Below are 18944 nucleotides of genomic sequence, written 5' to 3'. Positions count from 1 at the left end.
TCCCTGTGATAGGCACAGGGGAACTCACCATCTGGGTCTCGTCCTGGCACTTCTGCCTGACGTCGCTCAACATGTCTCGGAGCTTGGCCTTCTGCTGGTCCATTTCGTCCAGGCGGTCTTGGGCGTCTTGTTTCTGAGCTTCAAGCTCTTGCAAACTGCTTGTTTCCCGATCTAAATCATTTTGTAATTCCTGGGAAAGGGTGGCATCGATTTACTTGAGACTCATTAAAACAGGGTACATCCAAGGTAACATGGTCCCAGGCTGGGCTGGAGCCCTTGAGATGTCATCCAGAACCTCCCTGGGACTGGCATCCTGAACACACCATCAGGAACACCACACACATCTCAGTGTGGCAGCCCCAGCTGAATCTCTCACTAAGTCCCTCAGGAAATATTTACTGATGGCCTAAGAGAGGCCAGGTAACAGGTGAGGGGCTGGGTCCGGGGCTAGAAGAGCTCTTCAGTGGTCAGGGGTGGGAGCAAACAGCCATCACTCAGACACAAATGAACTGAGATGAATGGATCTCATGCGTGCTGTTGGTCACTGCTGCAGGAGGCCTGCAGAGACTGGACTGATGCTACGTGGGAGAAGAAGAACCCCATGGAGCACCACTTTGATGGGACCAAAGGACAAGCAGGCAGCAGTGAGGAAAGGAGCCAGGAATGTGAAGAGCAGATGGGGAAACAGAGGACCCTCAAGAGCAGGGGGTGTCCGGCTCCAGGTGGATCATAGGAAAGAGGGGCGAGAGCCCCAGAGGCCGTGCCCCAGAGGCCATGCCAAAGGGGCAGCTCTGGCTTTTGCAGCAGGAAGCCCCTGCGGATATCTGAACACAGAGAAAGGCATAATGGTTCTCAACTGCTAAAGCTCCAAGCAGGCCATCTCTGTCAAGATAGCCAATGCGCATATGCTAGGACTCGACTACTGGACTTGCAGGGAAAGGCTTCTAGGGGTGGATGGCAATGCTGTGATAGCAAAAGCTGCCAACAATGCAAAGTTCCATATGTGGGTTGCGGGACTTGCAGCAAAGAACATCCACAGGGACACTGCACTGAGTTACAACGTGAAATGAACAAGGCACGTGGCAGAGAGTGCACACGCATTGCACACTAGCAATTGTGCAAACAGAAAGGGGAGAATATGCAGATGTCTCTCCTTGCACACATGCAACCTTTCTAGGAGGCTCCATGGGAGCAGCTGGACCCCCTCTGGAGGCACAGGGAGGGCAGGAGGCCTCTCTATCTTTGATTTTCCACCAGAATGTGACAGAATGTCTTATCTACCTATAAGATAGATGACTAAAGCAGAGACAGGATGGGAGAGGAGGGTGTGGCCATGAGGCCCACAGAGGAAGCAGTGGGGAGGGGACTCAGGCTGGGGTCAGGGGAGAGGTGAAGGCAGCCCAGGCGAGGCAGTGGCTGTGGGAATCAAAGGAAGGGGTGGACTTGAGGGCACTGCTGAGGGGTCAGGGAGGTCAGAGTGGTGAGTCCAATCTCCAGAGCTGGCCTGGGCTGCCGGTGGCTAATGTCATCTTAGAAGAAAACCCAAAAGAGGTGCGGGGTCTCTCTCTCCCTGCTTTGAGGACAAAAAAGTCATAGCTCTCTCCTGATAGCCAGAATACACCTCTTAAGTTATTCTGGGGGGTGGGTTCTCTGGTCCCCAGTCTCCTTGCCCCCGACATTTAATTTAAGGAGAGGATTTCAAGTCTAACAGTTTGGGGAACATGACACTGAATGTTTGCAAGCGGGGCAGTGGCAGTGTAGGGACATGGGTTTGCCACATCTGAGGGAAGGACAGGTGATGGGGGAGGGGGAGCCGAAGGAAGGAGGAGGTCAGGCCCAGAGCAGAGTGCTTGGGATGTCAGGGAATCTGGGCCTCACTCCATAATGGAGAAGGAGCCATGGAAACCCACAGGAAGACAGCCTGCCAGCCTCGGTTAGGAAGAGTGCTGCAGTCAGAGCAGGGGAGGTATCTGAGCAAAGAGAAGACAGAAAAAGAAAAAAAAAAAAAAAAAGCCCAGACAACCTACAGACTCAGAGCAACCCCCAATGGAATGCCTGCTGGCTCTGACAAGCGGATTCCAAAATTCATGAGGAAACACAAGGGATCCAGGATAGCCAAAACAATCTCAAGAAATATAAAGTTGGAAGACTCACCCTTTTCAATTTGAAAACTTATGACAAAATAGTAATCAAGACAGAGTGATACTGGCATAAAAAGAAACAGGAAGCAATGAGATAGAGGTGAGAGTCCAGAAATAAACCCACATGTCTATGACCAGTTGATTCTTGAAAAGGGTGCCAAGACCATCAATGGGAGAAGGAACAGTCTCTTTAAGAAATGGTTCTGGGGAGTTTCCGTTGTGGCTCAGCGGTAACGAACCCAACTAGTAACCATGAGGATGTGGCTTCTATCCATGGCCTCGCTCAGTGGGTTAAGGATCCAGCGTTGATGTGAACTGCGGTGTAGTTCAAAGACACGGCTCGGATCTGCTGTTGCGTGGCTGTGATGTAGGCCAGCAGCTATAGCTCCAATTCAACCCCTAGCCTAGGAACCTCCACATGCAGCGGGTGTGGTCCTAAAAAGCAAAAAAAAAAAAAAAAAAGTGGTTCTGGGACAACTGGCTATCCATGTGCAGAACAATGAAGTTCGACCTGACCTCACACAATATATAAAAATTCACTCAAAATGGCTCAAACACCTAAATGTAATAGCTAAAACTACAAAACTCGCAGAAGAAAATGTGAGATAAATCTTTGTGACCTTGGATTTGGCAACGGGCTCTTAGTTATGACACCAAAAGCAAGAGCAAAAAAATGGAATAAACTGGACTTCACCAAAATTTAAAACTTTTGTGCTTCAACGGACAACCATCAAGGAATTCCCTGGTATCCTAATGGTTAAGAATTTGGTATAGGTTGTTGCTGTGGCACAGTTTCTATCCCTGGCCCGGGAACTTCCACATGCTACAGGTGTGGCCAAAAAATTAAAAGAGGACAACCATCAAGAAAGTGAAAAGAGGAGTTCCCGTCATAGCACAGCGGAAACAAACCCGACTAGGAACCATGAGGTTACGGGTTTGATCCCTGGCCTCGCTCAGTGGGTTAAGGATCCAGCGTTGCCATGAGCTGTGGAGTTAGTCGCAAACGCGGCTCGGATCTGATGTTGCTGGGGCTGTAGTATAGTCCAGTGACTACAGCACCAATTCGACCCCCAGCCTGGGAGCCTCCATATACTGCAAGTGTGGCCCTAAAAAGCAAAAAAAAGAAAGAAAGTTTAAAAACAACCAAAAGATAGACTATAATATTTGCAAATCATACATTTGATAAGAGAATTTATCTAGAAAATATAAAGAACACTTTACAACTCAGCTATAAAAAGACGAATAGCCCAATTTAAAAATGGGCAAGGATCTGAGTTGACTTTTCTCCAAAGAAGATACACAAATGGCCAATAAGCACAGGAAAAGCCACTCATCATCGTGAGGGAAAGCAACTGGGGCAACGAGATGCCACTCCACACCCCCTAGGAAGGCCATAATAAAAAAAGGGATACATCAAGTGTTGGTGAGGATGTAGAGAAACTGGAACCCTTGTGCATTGCTGGTGATAATGTAAAATGGTGTAGCCACTTCAGAAAACGGTCTGGCAAGTCTATTAACTTGCATGTTAATAGTCATGGTGGCATTATTTGCAACAGCTTAAAAGTAGAAAAGCGCAAACAGCCATCAACTAATGAACAGATGAATAAAATGTGATCCAGCCATACACTGAAATATTACTCAGCCATAAACAGGAATGAAGCACTGATACATGCCAACATGAATGAACCTTGAAAACTAAGCTGAGTGAAGGAGGCCAGACACAGAGGCCTTATAATCTATTGTCCCACTTATATGAAATGTTCAGGACAGGCAGATCCAGAGAAAGTAGATTACTGGTTGCCAGGGCCTGGCTGATGATGGAATAGGCACTGCTAACGGGCATGGGGTTTCTTTTTGGAGAGATGAAAATGTTCTGTGACTGACAGTGGTGACAGCTGTATAACTCTGTGCATATACTAAAAACCACTGAATTATACACTTCAAAGGGATGAACTGTATGGTATGTGAATTATATCTCAGTAAAGCTGTTGTTACAAAAACAAAACAATAAACCAGGCAAAGATGCTGCAGGTTCTCACTAGGATGGTAGCCTTGGAAAAGGAGAGATCTCCAGGGCAGGCTGGGTAAAAGCAGGCCTAAGGGGCTGAAGCTCCCACTGCTCACAACCAAACACAAATTGACCTGAGGACTGAGGCCTCCTCCCTGACCTGCAGCCTGAGCTGGCGGGTGTGGCACATGACCTCTCAGCCAGACCCGCTTGGGAAGAGGCAGCAGGAACCAAAGCAAACCTGGCTGCATAGGGAAACTTTAAACAACACATAGCGTTCTGTCCCAGACCAAGGAGCTGCCATCACATTGCAGCAGGGCCCCACCCTGGCCTGAGTACAAATGAGCTCCCATGGAAGAGGGGCTGGTCTGGCTGGCAATGGGCTCCCTCCAGCTCTAGGGGGCTGTCGGGTCAAACAGGGACCCCATCAGCTCAAAGGCTGCAGGAGTGCACCATCAGGACCCAGCAGCAAGGGTTCCGGGGGCGCCTTGCCAAGCCACAGACCAGAGTGGACAACCCCTCCCGACATCAGAGCAGGTCTCTGCAAAGATCCAATGGCTTTCTCAGAATCACCCAGGAGTAGGCTCCAGAGACCTGGTACTGGTTTCCCTCGTAGCTGAAGGACATCACAGCACCCAGCTCCCCAGGCACAGGAATGCAAACCAGAGCTCATTCAGAGTAACCCAGACACAATGGGAGGGAGAACTGCTTGCCTAGGCATCTGTGTGGCCAGCCAGGCCAAGGCCAAGGTGAGAGGGAAGATGTGGCCAGCTCTGCCACACCAAACAGCCAAAAGGACGGAAGGTAAGGCAAAATAGGTGGTGCAAAACTATGTCTAAGGGGTCAGTTCTAGGACATAGGTGGAAATCTTAGGGCTGAGGTAAAAATAAAACAGCAGGATGAACACACATATCCAGAAAAACAGTCACTTCACCTGTGGTCTTATAAACAAGGCAGCTCATTTCAGAAAAAAACAAAAAATGAAAAACAAACACACTTAATGGCAGAGGAAGGATGGGCCCTGCCTTCTGATTCAAAACATTCCAGGGGATCATCTAAGCCCCAGTCCTCAATACCAACGTGCAGACAGTGAGAAGCTATAAGAGAGGAGTTGCCTGCACGTTGTGGGGCAGCATTGGGTGCTGTCCATCCACTGGGTGTCTCACAGAATCCTCCACCCCCTCATGGACAGGCCCAGGGAAGGAGGAAGAGGGCCACCCAGCACCCCATAAGCCCGAGTCAGGTGCTGCTTCCCCTGGCCTGGCTCAGGTCCCTGTCCTAGGAGATGGCCCAGAAAGAACCAGCCACTCTCATGGTGCACACTGCAGTCAGACACTGCTCTTCGCCCTGAGCCAAACACAGTCCATGCACTGATCCTTGAAGCCAGGCAGGAAGGTGTGGAGGCCTGGAGGCTGAGCAACGTGGTGGGTGGGAGTGGTGACTGCTCAGCACTGCTCCTCTTCCCCAGCCCTGAGCTCAGAGCACTCGAAGCCCCCACGCAGAGATCATCGGCCCAGTGGCATGGCTCAGCCTTGCTCTCAAGGCCCTACAGATGATTGAGCTTTCTCAAAATGGCAGAGCTTTCTCAATTCATTCAGACCTCAGATATCTCAAGGACTGATCTTTCTTCAAGGGAGTAGCTCCCAGGCACTGACCATTTGCTTCTGGCACAGCCTCACCTCTGCCCCGACAACGGGTAAGCACTGAGCATGTGCCAGGTCCCTCCATACTCCAGCCCACTGCCCAGGACATTAGAACACTCATCACCAACAACACACAAGGCCCAGAGATGTTAAGTAACTTGCCCAAGGTCACACAGCTGCCTAGAAGAGGCAGGTTTGAGCCCCAGCAGTCAGACCTCCAGGGTCTGCCATCACCACCACCCACAAGGAGACTTTCCAAGCAGGATTGTCCTGAGAACAGGTTAGGGGTCACTGTCTGAACCTCCAAAGTTCAGGCTGAGTGAAAGAAACCAGACACAAAAAGCTAAATGCTGTATGATTCCCTTTATGTGAAATGTCCAGAAGAAACAAATCTATAGAGACAGAAAGTAGATTAGTGGTTGTCAGGGGCTGGGGAAGGGGAAATGGAAAGTGACTGCTAATGGGGATGGGCTTTCCTTTAGGGGTGATGGGAATGTTCTGGAACTGAACAGAGCAGGTGGTTAAGCAACATAATATGCTAAAATCACTGAACTGTACATTTCAGTATAGTGAGTTTCATGTTACATGAATTACATATCTCAAAAAAAAAAAAAATCCACTGTCTATGACTATAGGCAACTCAAAAAAAAAAAAAAATCACTTGGAAGCCCCCAACAGCTCAAGTTTCCAACAAATACACTGCTGCCCTCTTTGTCCTGCTCCACCACCAATGACGGGAACTCCCTGCGCCCTGCATCTGACATAAGGTCGATCCCACCAGTAAGCCATGTTCTTACCTGTACTTCATTGGTTTTCTGTCTGATTGCCTCCTCCTTTTCTCTAATGTCTTGTTCCAGTGAGTATTTCTCTCTGTGTTTAAAAATAGTTCAAGAAAGCACAGATAGGGTGAATAAGTTGACTGTCCCTCCCAAGTTTCCCAAATTCTCAGGACTCAATCCCATTCGTCCCACATTGACCCACCCAGGCTGACCCCTGTCGGTGGGGGCAGAAGTCTAGGAATGACCCCTGGTGACCTTCTGCCCTATATAACCCACCCTTCAAGTGTGGGTGGGACCTGTGGATGCAGTGAGGCTTCACTCCCAATGTGGCCGAGAGAGTCTTTTAAAGCAAGAAGGTGTCAGAGCAGGGCTCAGGGCAAAAGAAGAGCTGGATGTGCCCCTGCTGACTTTGAAGATGAGAGGTCACGAGAGAGGAGGCATGGGGCAGCCTCTCAGAGCAGAAAGAGCTCCCGGACACACAGCACAGAAAGGAGACCTCAGACTCCCAGCTGTAAGGAACGAGATTACCCTCCCATTGGGCCAACACCTTGAAATCGGCCTTGTGAAGCCCTGAGCAGGGAGCCCAGTGGCCCCACCCAGACTCCTGATCTATAGAGCTATGCACCAGTAAATGTGCATTGTTTTAAGCCATTCCCTACACAGCAAGAGAAAATGAATACATTCTCTAAATCTATGTTCATTCGCTCCCAATGATGAGTGTCAACTGATCAGAAGCGCCAAGTACTGAGGACATGAAGACACATGGAGAAAGCCCCTGCCTTCAAGGAGTTCAGAGGCCAGTGAGAGAGACAGGCAACACATTGACACACAAATGCTTTCAACCTAAGTGCCGCAAAGGGAAATGCAGTGGGGTAAGGAAAGGGGGTGGGGAGGGTCCCACACAGAATGACCAGGGAAGGACTCTGAGGAATGTGGCCTGTGAATAGAAAATGTGATGGAAGGACATTAGTCAATGGAAACAGGAAGGCAAAGTTCAGCTGGAAGAGCCACGGTGAGACGCTCAGAGTGATGCAAAGTAGGGTGGGGAGTCCAGAGGGCTGGCAGCCAGAAGTGGCAACGAGGGGTCTCTGGCCCCCGGGACTTCCCCTGGCTACTCCCTCACAGGAGGCTGTGGCTGGCCACTGTGCATACCGGGCACTCGATGGGGCCCTGCCTGTCTGTCTGTCTCCTCAGCTGCAAACGCTCCCCAAGGCAGCCACCAGCCTTGCTCTCCTCTTTGGAGACTGAACTGCCAAATTCATGTGTTGAAACCCTAACCCCCAATATGATGGTATGTGGATGTGGGGCCTCTGGGAGGGGATCAGGTCATGAAGGTGGAGCCTCCATCAATGGGCTTAGTGCCCCCGTAAGAGACCCCAGATTGCTCCTTGCCCTTCCACCATGTGAGAACACAGCGAGATGGTGCTGGCTATGAACTAGGAATTGGGCTCCACCAGACACTGGACCTGCTTGCACCTCTCCCTGGACTTTCAGCCTCCAGGCTGGGGAGAAGTACGTGTTTGCCATTTAAGCCCATGAGTTTGTGATAGTTTGTTACAGTCTGAACACACTAAGACACTTCTGTTGTGCCTCAAGGGGCTGCCTCAGAAGCAGGAACACTGTGTGGCCAACAGACCCTGCCTTCCCTGCCAGGAACCCAGCACTTGCTCAACAATAAGACTCCCTATAGGCTGGGCCAGATACGAACAGCTATGAACCTCTGCACATTCATTTCTGCAAGTCTAAGAACTAACTAATGGGGAGTTCCCTGGTGGTCTCAGAGTTAGGACTTGACATCTTCACCACTGCAGCCTGGGTTCAATCCCTGGTCTGGGAACCGAGATCCCACATCAAGCCACTGCATACTATGGCCAAAGAAAAAAACTTTTTAATTGACAAAAAAAGAAAGAACTACCTAGTAATACATCCTCTGTAGACTCAGCCCATTATAATCGGGTCACATCTCAAGGCGGGGGTGGGCATGTTTTGCCACACCCCAAGCAATGGGCCTGAAGGTCACTCTCAAAGCCACCCAGGCCCAGCTTTCTGCATGCTTGCCTCTCGCTTTCACAGGGAAACACTCTGGGCTGCCAGGAGCTGCACGGCTGTGAAGAGGCAGCCGTGGCCTGACTCGGATTCAGACACCAATGTCCCTTCCAAAACCCCAACTATTGTCTTACAGGGTCCCCTCCCTCCTCCACCTGCAGTCCTAATTAACAGGCCCACCCAGGCTCTTAGACACTGGCCTGCCATCCTCATAGACCCTCTCAGCATTGCCACACTGCAAGTACTGATCTCTAGTTTGGAAATATGGCCCAGGGGGGCAGTGACAAAATGAGAGCCATCCTCTGGGCTGAGCATGAAGCAGAGTCTGGTGTCAGCAGGTGGCCAAGGCTGAGGCTTTGTGGCCACCCATCTAACTGGTCTCTCATGACATCTGTGCTGCCTTTAAATCTCAAGACTCTGCTCCACTAAGGGCACAAACCACACCCACGGGACATCCAACTGTGAGTGGGATCAGATCCAGCCTGCTCTGGCAAAGCAATGCTGTTTTCATTCCTGGTCAAGAAACACTCCCTTTCCTGTGAAGGGCAGGGTGCCTCTGGCCCTTCTTCCCACCCTTGGTTCTCCGAAGTAGGGAGAGCCCACCTCCCTCAGAATCAACTGGAAGAGGATGCTGCTTTGAAGAAGATCACAGGGGCAATAGGAAGTAGATGTATTCTTTCACACCAGACTCTGAGAGTACAGACACCCCATCCAAAACCCTGTTCACAGGTGGGAGAACCAAGACAGTCGGCACTGGGAATGAAGACAGAAACCTGGACACAAAGCGTCTCTCACAGAGTTTAGCTGTTGGTCCTAAGCCATGATCTCACCATCTGAGACTCAGACACTTTATGTGTTTGGAGATAACAGGGCCCTCCTGAGGAGGGGGTGGGGGTGGGGGCCCTGTGGCCGCCCAGCAACAACATGCCTGAGACCTCATGGCTCACAGCAGCTCCCACTGAGGATGTCATGAGTCAAGCTCACCAGTCACTAAGGAATTCAGGAGAATCTGAGTCCTTGTTTCTGCTGAACAAACTTGTGACGGTCAACCTGTCACCTGGTTCACAAGCCTCTGCTACTTCCAATAGCATCCTGTGATAGAGACTGGGAATCTGAGAGGAAGGAGATACTTTAACATACCTTTGTAACTGGGCGATCTCTTGACTGATATCATCAAGTTCCTTCACACCGGTAAACTCCCCAGATCCAAGAGAAGTTGAACTGTCCTAGAACCAAGTTCAGACACAGAATTACAAATTGGCAAGCTGACCTCAGTGCACAGCAGGGCTATCAGGTCTTAGAACTGAGGGATAAAATCATCCATCTCCAGCCCCAAGCCTGGGAGCCATCTGGGCAGCCCAGACACACACCCCCAACAAGGACTGCCAGCGCCACCTGGTGGCGGGGTGCGGGAAGCAACACAAGCACGACAGGGGTGGCCCGGAGTGGGGGCCAGCAGCTACTCACCGGGATGGGAGTGCCTCTCTCTGAGGGCGGGACCATGTCTGGCGAGAGGACTTGAGGGGGGTCGATGCCTTTACTGACCTTCTGCTGAATGAAATACATAGCTAATGCGAATTGGTCTTTGCTTAACTTTCCCGTTTGCCTCGTATCGGCCAGGGCCCTGGGAGAAACATTGGATGCTAATTACACATCACAATCTGTTCCAACTACACAGAACCCACACTTTTAAAAAATGGACAACCACAATGATAAAAACAATAGGTCACAGCTGCAGCTTCTTTTCTACTGACAAACCCCTCTCATGGAGCAGTCCCGCCCCACCACCATGTCAGGGCTGGAAAACTGCCAAGCCCCACCCACGGGTCAAGGAGCTGGTCCCTTGGGAAACCCTCCCAGCAGCTAGGAGAGATGCAGCTGGCTCCTGATGGCATACAGGCAATGGACTGAGATTCACATTCTGGTGTAAGTGAAAGCTGGGACTGTGTTCACACACAGATCTTTAGTTGGTTCCTGCAGCTTTATCTTATCTGAACGGCCTGGGACACTGGTTTTAAATGGGGATGAAAAGCAGGATTTGGGGTGGTCATTATGAGGGGACAGGGCCTGGAAAGCCAGGCATGGTCACACAACACAGGGAACGGTCCCCCAGTGTTAAGGTGCCCCTGCCCTTGTGGCCTTCTGGTGTCCTGGCAGATGGGCAAGGCAGCACATAAGTAAGCTCTGGGACTCCCCAGTCACCGAGAGCCAGCCGTTAAGGGAAAAGAAGCCTCATGCAGCAAGAACAAGATCTCCACCATCTGTGAAAATGTCATCCCTTCACTCACCCTGTTCCCTCAACACACAGTCTTTCCCACGGCACACAGCCGCCTTGAGAACAATGAAACCCTGTCCTAATGCAGAGCAAAGAGCTGGAAAAGTTTAACAAACTCAGGCCCAAACACTGTGAGAGACAGGGCTGGGAGAGATCCCTTGAAATGTCTCTATTAAAGGCCAATTTAGAAACCTCTCTGTTCTTGTTAGGGCTGGAGGGCAAGAGTGACACTTTTGAATGCAACTACTTCTCCTGGGTCTGCCCGCGAGGGCCAGTTCTGCCACACCCCGCCCACAGCGGCTCTTGGCTGCAGCCTCTTCTCTCCTGCCTGTCCCTGCTTCCCCATCTCTGAAGGAGCAGGGGCTTCCAGGCCCACATGTGGGGGTTCTCTGTCCCCAACTATGGCAGCGTTGTTGTGCTTGTTGTGACACCATGTCGAATGACAGGGTGAGGGGCCAACCTCCATCCTTGTTCTCTCCCTCTGACCCTTCTTGGCATGTTACCTCCAGTTCAGTTACGCCCCTTTCCCATGGCCACATACCAACAAACCTCGACTGTCCTTTCGCTTTCCCAGTGGTTCTTCAAGACCTCACTCTTTCTGTCCATTCCCTCTGCTCCCTGTAAGCAATGTTTTCTGAGCACCTTCTTTTACTCCAAGCATATTTGTGATTTCATTATGTCATTTACATGTCATCATGCCACTTACTGGTTGGAATATATGTCATAAGTTACATCACGATCAGAGTGTAATTTGAATTCCATGCACACCCATTTCAGGATGATAAAAGGGGCACTGGATCTGAAGGGCCTGATAGAGACTGCCCCCAAGTAATCACAGGGCCAGGCCTCCTCTAGTCCTTTTGGTGACTGACAAGGTATCGTGTGCCCCATGAGAAGGGACAGCCCATTTTTCTCAGTTGGGGCCTCACCTCACAACATGGCCATCTCTAAATTTTCGCTAAGGACAGTTATTTCTCCAAGTCACTCAGAAACGTGCTAAATTTCACAGCTCCACTTGGAGGGGTTCAGCCCTCCAGAATTATATGGAAATCCTCACAACTCCCAAGTGAAGCCCTCCAATGCCCGGGACTCTGGGGAGAAAGCTAGGAGGTGACTGTCACCACTGGCCAGGTACAAAAGGAGCCTGCTCAGTGCCATGAAGACTGCATGCCAACCCTGGAAGAAAGTGGGAGTGAGGCTGGCTCCCTGAGGTGCAGACCGGAATCTCACCCTCCCCACCAGTCGAATCACTGGCCTTCATGGGGCAGGGCCTGAAGGGGATGTGGCCACATCCCTGATGCCCAGGGTGGCATATTCTCCCCACCCCCCGCCCCACACCTCCACAAGGGCAGGGCCGAGCACCTGCATCCCCACTGGCTGGGCTGAAGGGTGCATAACCACCAGTAAGCACTTGTCCCAGCCACCCAAGCAGATGGCCCCAGAGCTCCCCAGAGGGACAAAACAGGAGAGCTTCCTGCTGAAGGAGAGTGAACTGACCTGTATTCCATGCCCTTTACACTCAGCCCTGACAGCAGCCCCCTCCCATCCTCTTACCCCCTCCAGACCTGCACACAGCAAGTCTCACTCAAAGGGTGAGCCACCCACAGCCATTACCTCCACACCACGAGGCCCTGAACACTGAGCAGTAGATGTCCACCCATCTGCCCTTACCATATGTGTGCTAGAAGGTTCTGGGTGAGGCCTGAGTGCATGAAGATCTCCTTCACCTCCTGGCCACTCACATAGCCATCCAGGTCCAGGTCGGTCTTCAGGAATATCTCATCAAATCGCATCTTGTCCGCCACCGGCACCACCCAGTTTACTGTTGGCTGAAAGGGTTTTTCACAACAGTTAATCCTCAAGCTGCTCATCACCTACAAATGCACGCTATTCAAGTGTTTCGTGCTCGTTTTAGCAGAAAACCCTTCACGAGCTGAGAGGGCAGACAGGATCCCTGTTCTGTAAGTGGGGAAACTAAAGCTCAGAGAGGGGGATACTGCCTTGGTCAGTCTAATACAACGCCTCTGTCCACCCATCACGGTGCCCTCAATCTTTGTCCTGAGAGGGATGTAAAGACCCAGAGGGTCCACCTGCCAGTATCCGTCTATCCTTGCTGCCTGGGACACAAAAGCAAGCTTGTGATCACCCTTCAGGAGGGGGCTTCGAGCACGCTCACTTTGCAAGGACTATGTCCTGAGAACCAGCCCAGTGCCCATGCCTGCCTTCCTGGCCTTCTGTCTCCCACCTGCACATCTTCTCTGCAACTGCCAGGGGCATTCTCAGGGCTCACACTTCAGGATCCTGCAACAGGGATGAGAGGGCTATTGGCAGATGGACCTGCTGGGTCTTTATATCCCTCATCCTTCTCTGACCCTGACCCCCCTCCCTGCGGCTCAGCAGACCCATGTGAGGTATCAGTACACACAAGGCACTGATGGGCAGTGGGTGAGGCTGATGTGAAAACTGTACCCACAGGACAGGTGGGCTTTCGGGGACCTGTAACGCTGACTGGGGAGCCCGGGCCTGGGTAGCATGCACACCACCTGCAAGAGCCCTGCTCTGGCAGACAAAGCTGAGAGCCCAGCAACTTGATGTGACTTTGCATGTGTGACCTCTCTCACCACCTGTCCAAGTGCTACTTAAGAAAGGCCAATGCCAGGTCTACCAGGGCCGCCTCCAATCTGGAGGCAGCCGGGCCCCTTCAACTGCTTATTCTGGGTTTCACTTCTAACCATCGGGGGCTCTCACTGCTCCATGTTTCACAGCATCTCTGCCCCCTTTTCTAGAGACGTTTCCCCTCATCTGCTTCTTCTGACCAGGTCTCTCTTGTCACCTAAAGCCAGCAGGTTCCAGATATGAGCAGGAATCCAGAAAGCAAGTTTGGGAAGAAAGGGACGACACGCTACTCAGGGTTTCAGGTAAGGAATAGAAAGATTTAGGACAACTAGGATTAATCAAAAAATTTATTAGAGTTTAGGAACCAGATTCTAACTGCCAGGGCTCAGGCAGCAAGAATTCAGAGAGCGTTTCACCTGTCACATTATGGGAATTTTCCAAGCCACCTCAGGGTCTGTCACGGAACAGGTCGATGGAGATGTAAAGAGGCAACAAAGGAGCTCTAATGAAGACAAGGCTTGCTGTCTTTCAGTCAAGAGCCTGGAGCAAACTAACCGACTGACTCCGAGATAGCTACAGAAGCAGCAGCAGTGGGCAGACAAGCTGAGCTGAGGGGAAGAAGGGTTTCTGGGTCCCATGGGTCCAAACAAATTACAACTCTGGGATGAAAGTGTCCAGATGCTCACTGCTTTATTTCTGGGGTCTTGGGGTGTGCTGGCAACAAGAACCTGATGCCAACACTGGACAACCTTTCCCTTAGAGCGAGGTCTCCTGGAAAGGGCTGGGTGTAAGGTCACCTTAGCAGCTGCAGGCCTCTAGTCAATGGGAACAGACCCTGGTGGCTAGAAGAGGCTTCATCCCATACCTGGCCATGAGGGCAGGACTAGGGGGCCCTCGACGGACCCCAGGTAAGGCATCACTGACCTGGGGGTAAGGGAAGTGTGGGAAGGGAAAGCACAGAGCTTGTGGGTCCCCAGAAATGCCCGTTCCCACATCTGTGATTCCACCAGCTCCCCTACTCCTGGGGAAAGGGACACACACCACCTCTGACCCCAAAGCAGCCACTAGTAAAAACTGGTCTAGTCAGGGGCTCAGCAGCATGTTCCTGGGATCTGGGGAGAACCACCAGACCATGGCAGGGGTGGGGTGGAGCATGAGGCTGGCTGACTTGCACCTATCAGCAACTTCAGCCACACTTGCTCCCCTGTAACATACACCTCCACTAACCTAACCTTGGTACTTAAGAACTCTCGGCAAGAATGCTGCAGACTCTTGGAAAACAGCAGTGTGTACATGTCAAAGTAACCAGCCTCAGCCCTGCTTCTCTAATTGCACCTCACCATTCCCTGGCTCACCCTGCCCCAGCCTTCCTCCTGTTTCAAGGACACACCGAGTGCTCCCACTTCAGACCTTCACCATGTGCTAGTTCTCAGGTGGCTTCTTATCATTCAGGTGTTTGCTCAGATGTCACCTCAGCAGTGACCTTCAGCTGGCTTCACCCCTTCCTCACCTTGACACTTTCAGGCCAGGGCTTGTCCTGCTTTCTCATGGCTGGTGGACCTTCCATAATTTACTAATTTGCTTATGTCTGTCTCCCCACATGGGGCAGGGGCCTGTCACACAGTCACTGTGGCACCCCCAGGAGCGCCGGGCATTGGTTGTTGAGCTGGTAAAGACTCCCAGGCTGGGCCATCAGGGGCAGGGGATCGTTCACAGAGAGCCACAGATAGCACACCAACCAGAAGCTACGCTTGTTCAACTGGCCTCTATGACCAAGTCTCCACAACCCTCTCTGATCTCTTTTTTTTATTCTAGGGTATGATGAGCTCCTTGAAAATGAACTTCCCAAGTCAAATATTTAACTTTAAAAATACATCACAAGCAGAGTTCCCACTGTAGCACAGCGGAAATAAATCCAACTAGTATCCATGAGGATGCAGGTTTGATCCCTGGCCTTGCTCAGTGAGTCAGGAATCTGGCGTTGCCGTGACCTGTGGTGTAGGTCGCAGATGTGGCTTAGATCCCACGTTGCTGTGGCTGTGGTATAGTATGGCAGCTATAGCTCCAATTAGACCCCTAGCCTGAGAACTTCTATGTGCCACATGTGAGGCCCCAAAAAGCAAATAAATAAATAAATAAATAAATTTTTTAAGTCACAAGCAAGAGAAATTATTGTCTTATTATGTTTCTCATTTTCATTTTTATCATAGTTCAAAGCTGCACAGTAGTACTGGCTGGCCTTTTTGTCACAATTCATTGCTCTGCCTTTGAAACCACAAATGAGGGAGAAAGTGAAGCTTAATTCCAGACATAACTCACGCTCACATTCTTGCCTGTTTTAGACAACCTCGAAGGTGCCCTTTTATAAAGAGCGTGTTATGATGCTGCCTTTGCTAGAACAAGAAGCATCTTTTTTGATATATAAGACACTGCCACATCGAGAGCTGGAGCCCCCTCCTGTCTTCCCAACACAGGAGGAAGGCCTCCCTCCCTCACCTGGTTACTCAGCTCACTTTGACTGAGCATCAAAGTACCACAGATTCTCCTAGATGCCAAGATTATAACCAAGAACTCTGTTCTCATGAAGCTAACGGCTTGAGGGTGGGGGGCAGGGTAGACACAGATGACAAATGCTACGTATTTAACCATGCCTAACAGTGCACAGGTAGAGGGTGGCCTAATCTAGAAGTGCACAGGTAGAGGGTGGCCAGCCTGGTGTCACGCCAGAGTCCCCAGATGAGGTGCCCCGGGAGCAGAGGCCTCACAACGCTGGGTGCCACGGTACAATCTGGGGACACACCCTCCCAGCAGAGGGACCACCTGAGGCAGGAAGGCCAGAGGGGTGAGTAGAGAGCCTGGAGGTGGGAACATGCTGGGTGTGTCTGGGGAAAGGTGATGTTTACGTGCAAGTGAATCCGAGAGTTAACTGTGAAGCCCTGCTGCCATGGTCTGAATGTGTCCCCCCCAAATTCCTACAGTGGCAGTCCCAATCCCCAGTCTTATGGTATTAGAAGGTGGAGCCTTTGGGGGTGGTTAAGTCATGAGGGCAGAGACCTCATGAATGAGATTAGTGTCCTTACAAAAGGGACCCCAGGGGACTTCCCTGCCCCTTCTATCATGTGAGGACACAGCTAGAAGATGGTCACCTGTGAACTGGGAAGTGGCCCCACCAAATATCAAATCTACTGGCACCTTGATCTTGGATTTCCAGCCTCCAGAACCATGAGAGATAAACGTCTGTTGTTTAGAAATCACCAGTCTGTGGCATTGTTATAGCAGCTGGAATAGACTGAGACACCTCCGTCTAGAGGTAGAGATTTAACTGCAGAGATTTAATTTCATCACAGACTTCACCCTTCTCAGGTCACAAACTACTTGCACCCAAGAAACATCTTACTGGGAGTTCCCACTGTGGCTCAGCAGTAATGGACCCAACTAGTATCCATTAGGACGTAGGTTTGATCCCTGGCCTCTCTCAGTGGGTTAGGGATCTGGCGTTGCCATGAGTTGTGTTGTAGGTCGTGAATGAAGCCTGGATCTGGTGTTGCTGTGGCTGTGGTGTAGGATAGCAGCTGTAGTTCTGATTAGACCCCTAGGCTGAGAACTTCCATATGCCTCAGGTGCAGACCTAAAAAGACAAAAAAAAAAAAGAAAAAAAAATCTTGCTGAGACTCTACCCAGCAGTTGTAAACAGCTGCTCTGAGATTCGGCTACCCGCACAGAGGGCACCATACCTGTGTTTGCTTGATGCTGTGCTTGGGAGACAAGCTCCCAGTGCTGTTCAGGCTGCTGACACTGCCATGGGAGGGTGTGGAGCGGAGGCTATCTTTGGGTGGGGGGCTGGCAGGCAGGACGGGCACAGCGCCTGGGAACACTGTCTTCTTCCTCTTGGAGGGGGGGATGAGAGATGGGGGCAGGACGGAGGGCACAGGCTCCTTCTCGAGGGCTCGGTACACCAAGTGCATGGCCTGGGAGCACAAAAGAAAACAGTGTTCAGGTGGTGAGGCCCAGAGCCAAGGGCGGACAGAGGGCAGCTCTTTCAGGGGCTGCAGTGATATGATAAAGATTGCTCTCTTTGAGGTCAGTTTCAAATGGGACAGAGTAAAAAACCTTTTCTTGGATTAGCAGTGAGATCCTGCTGTGTAGCACTGGGAACTATGCCTAGTCACTTATGATGGCACATGATAATGTGAGAAAAATGAATGTATACATGTATGTGTAACTGGGTCACTATGCTGTACAGCAGAAAACTGACAGGACACTGTAAACCCGCTATAATGGAAAAAAATAAAAATTATTATATATATTAAAAAAAAACCTTTTCTTATGAGCTATGCTGCCAATGTATAATTTTCCAAGACTTTTGTTTAATCACCAAGACTGAAATGACTACAAAAGCTAATCACGCCAGACTCCAAACATGCCCCACAAAGCAGAGCCACCACCTCCAGGGCTGATGACTCCCAAAGGACTGGAACTTGGAAGTCTGAACACGCACCACGATAGTACACCTTAAACTTATACAGTGCTGTAAGCAGGTATAGCTCAATAAAACTGAAAAGGGACAAAAAAAAAAAAAGACACACCACAAGAGCTGCATGTACTTCAAGATATTCAGGAGATACACACACACACACACACACACACACACAAATATGATATTCAGGAGACACAGAAAACTACTCAAAAGGGTGTGTGTGCCCAGGACAGACAGGTGGCTCTCCTGTTTGAGGTAAGCAGGCAGAAATAAACTCTGTCTAAAACAAGGGTTGAAAGGTATGTTCTAGGAGTTCCTGCTGTGGCTCAGCAGGTTACAAACCTGACCAGTACCATGCAGATGTGGGTTCAATCCCTGGCCTCATTCAGTGAGTTTGAGATCCGGCACTGCTGTGAGCTATGGTGTAGGTCACAGATGCGGCTTGGATCCCTCCTGGCTGTGGCTGTGGCTGGCTGGCAGCTGCAACTTCGATTTGACCCTAGCCTGGGAACTTCCACATGTCACAGGTGCAGCCCTAAAAAAGACCAAAAAAAAAAAATATATATATATGTTTCAAAAAGTAACAAAACCAAACTAAAATTACAACCCTCCCACGCACTTCAAACTAGTCTTTTAAGTCTCTATCTGTATAGAGAAGGGATCATTCACACAAGTAAAAACTTAAAACTCTACTAAATGTTAAACCCAGCTAGTGATGAAAAGAAACACAAAACACAACTCTAAGACCCACTTTTTTTTTTTTTTTAATCTTTTTAGGGCCGCACCCACAGCATATGGAAATTCCCAGGCTAGGAATTGAATCAGAGCTGCAGCCGCCCTACACCACAGTCACAGCAATGCCAGATCTGAGCTGTGTCTGCGACCTATGCCATAGCTCACAGCAATGCCAGATCCTTAATCCACTGAACGAGGCCAGGAATTGAACCGCATCCTCTTGG

The 18944-nt window shown here is 50.4% G+C and overlaps 1 protein-coding gene across 9 annotated transcripts in view; it reads right to left on the bottom strand.

Moving 5' to 3' along the window:
* Positions 1-18944, bottom strand: part of EPS15L1 (epidermal growth factor receptor pathway substrate 15 like 1) — a 102621-nt gene that overhangs the window by 43183 nt on the left and 40494 nt on the right. For 8 of the 9 annotated variants that reach the window (XM_047776705.1, XM_047776703.1, XM_047776704.1 and 5 more), the window contains exons 9-14: positions 17243-17476; positions 12564-12721; positions 10085-10241; positions 9758-9843; positions 6590-6662; positions 29-190 (exon numbers count right to left, since the gene is read on the bottom strand). In XM_047776705.1, the coding sequence (XP_047632661.1) occupies positions 29-190; positions 6590-6662; positions 9758-9843; positions 10085-10241; positions 12564-12721; positions 17243-17476 (870 nt within the window). The remainder of the gene's footprint in view (positions 1-28; positions 191-6589; positions 6663-9757; positions 9844-10084; positions 10242-12563; positions 12722-17242; positions 17477-18944) is intronic. The other variant, XM_047776708.1, reaches the window with a different exon arrangement.

This window comes from Phacochoerus africanus, chromosome 4, assembly GCF_016906955.1.
Source record: "Phacochoerus africanus isolate WHEZ1 chromosome 4, ROS_Pafr_v1, whole genome shotgun sequence".
NCBI lineage: Eukaryota > Metazoa > Chordata > Mammalia > Artiodactyla > Suidae > Phacochoerus > Phacochoerus africanus.
Note: the sequence above shows the minus strand (reverse complement) of the source record. Positions and strands in the feature narration are given on the sequence as shown.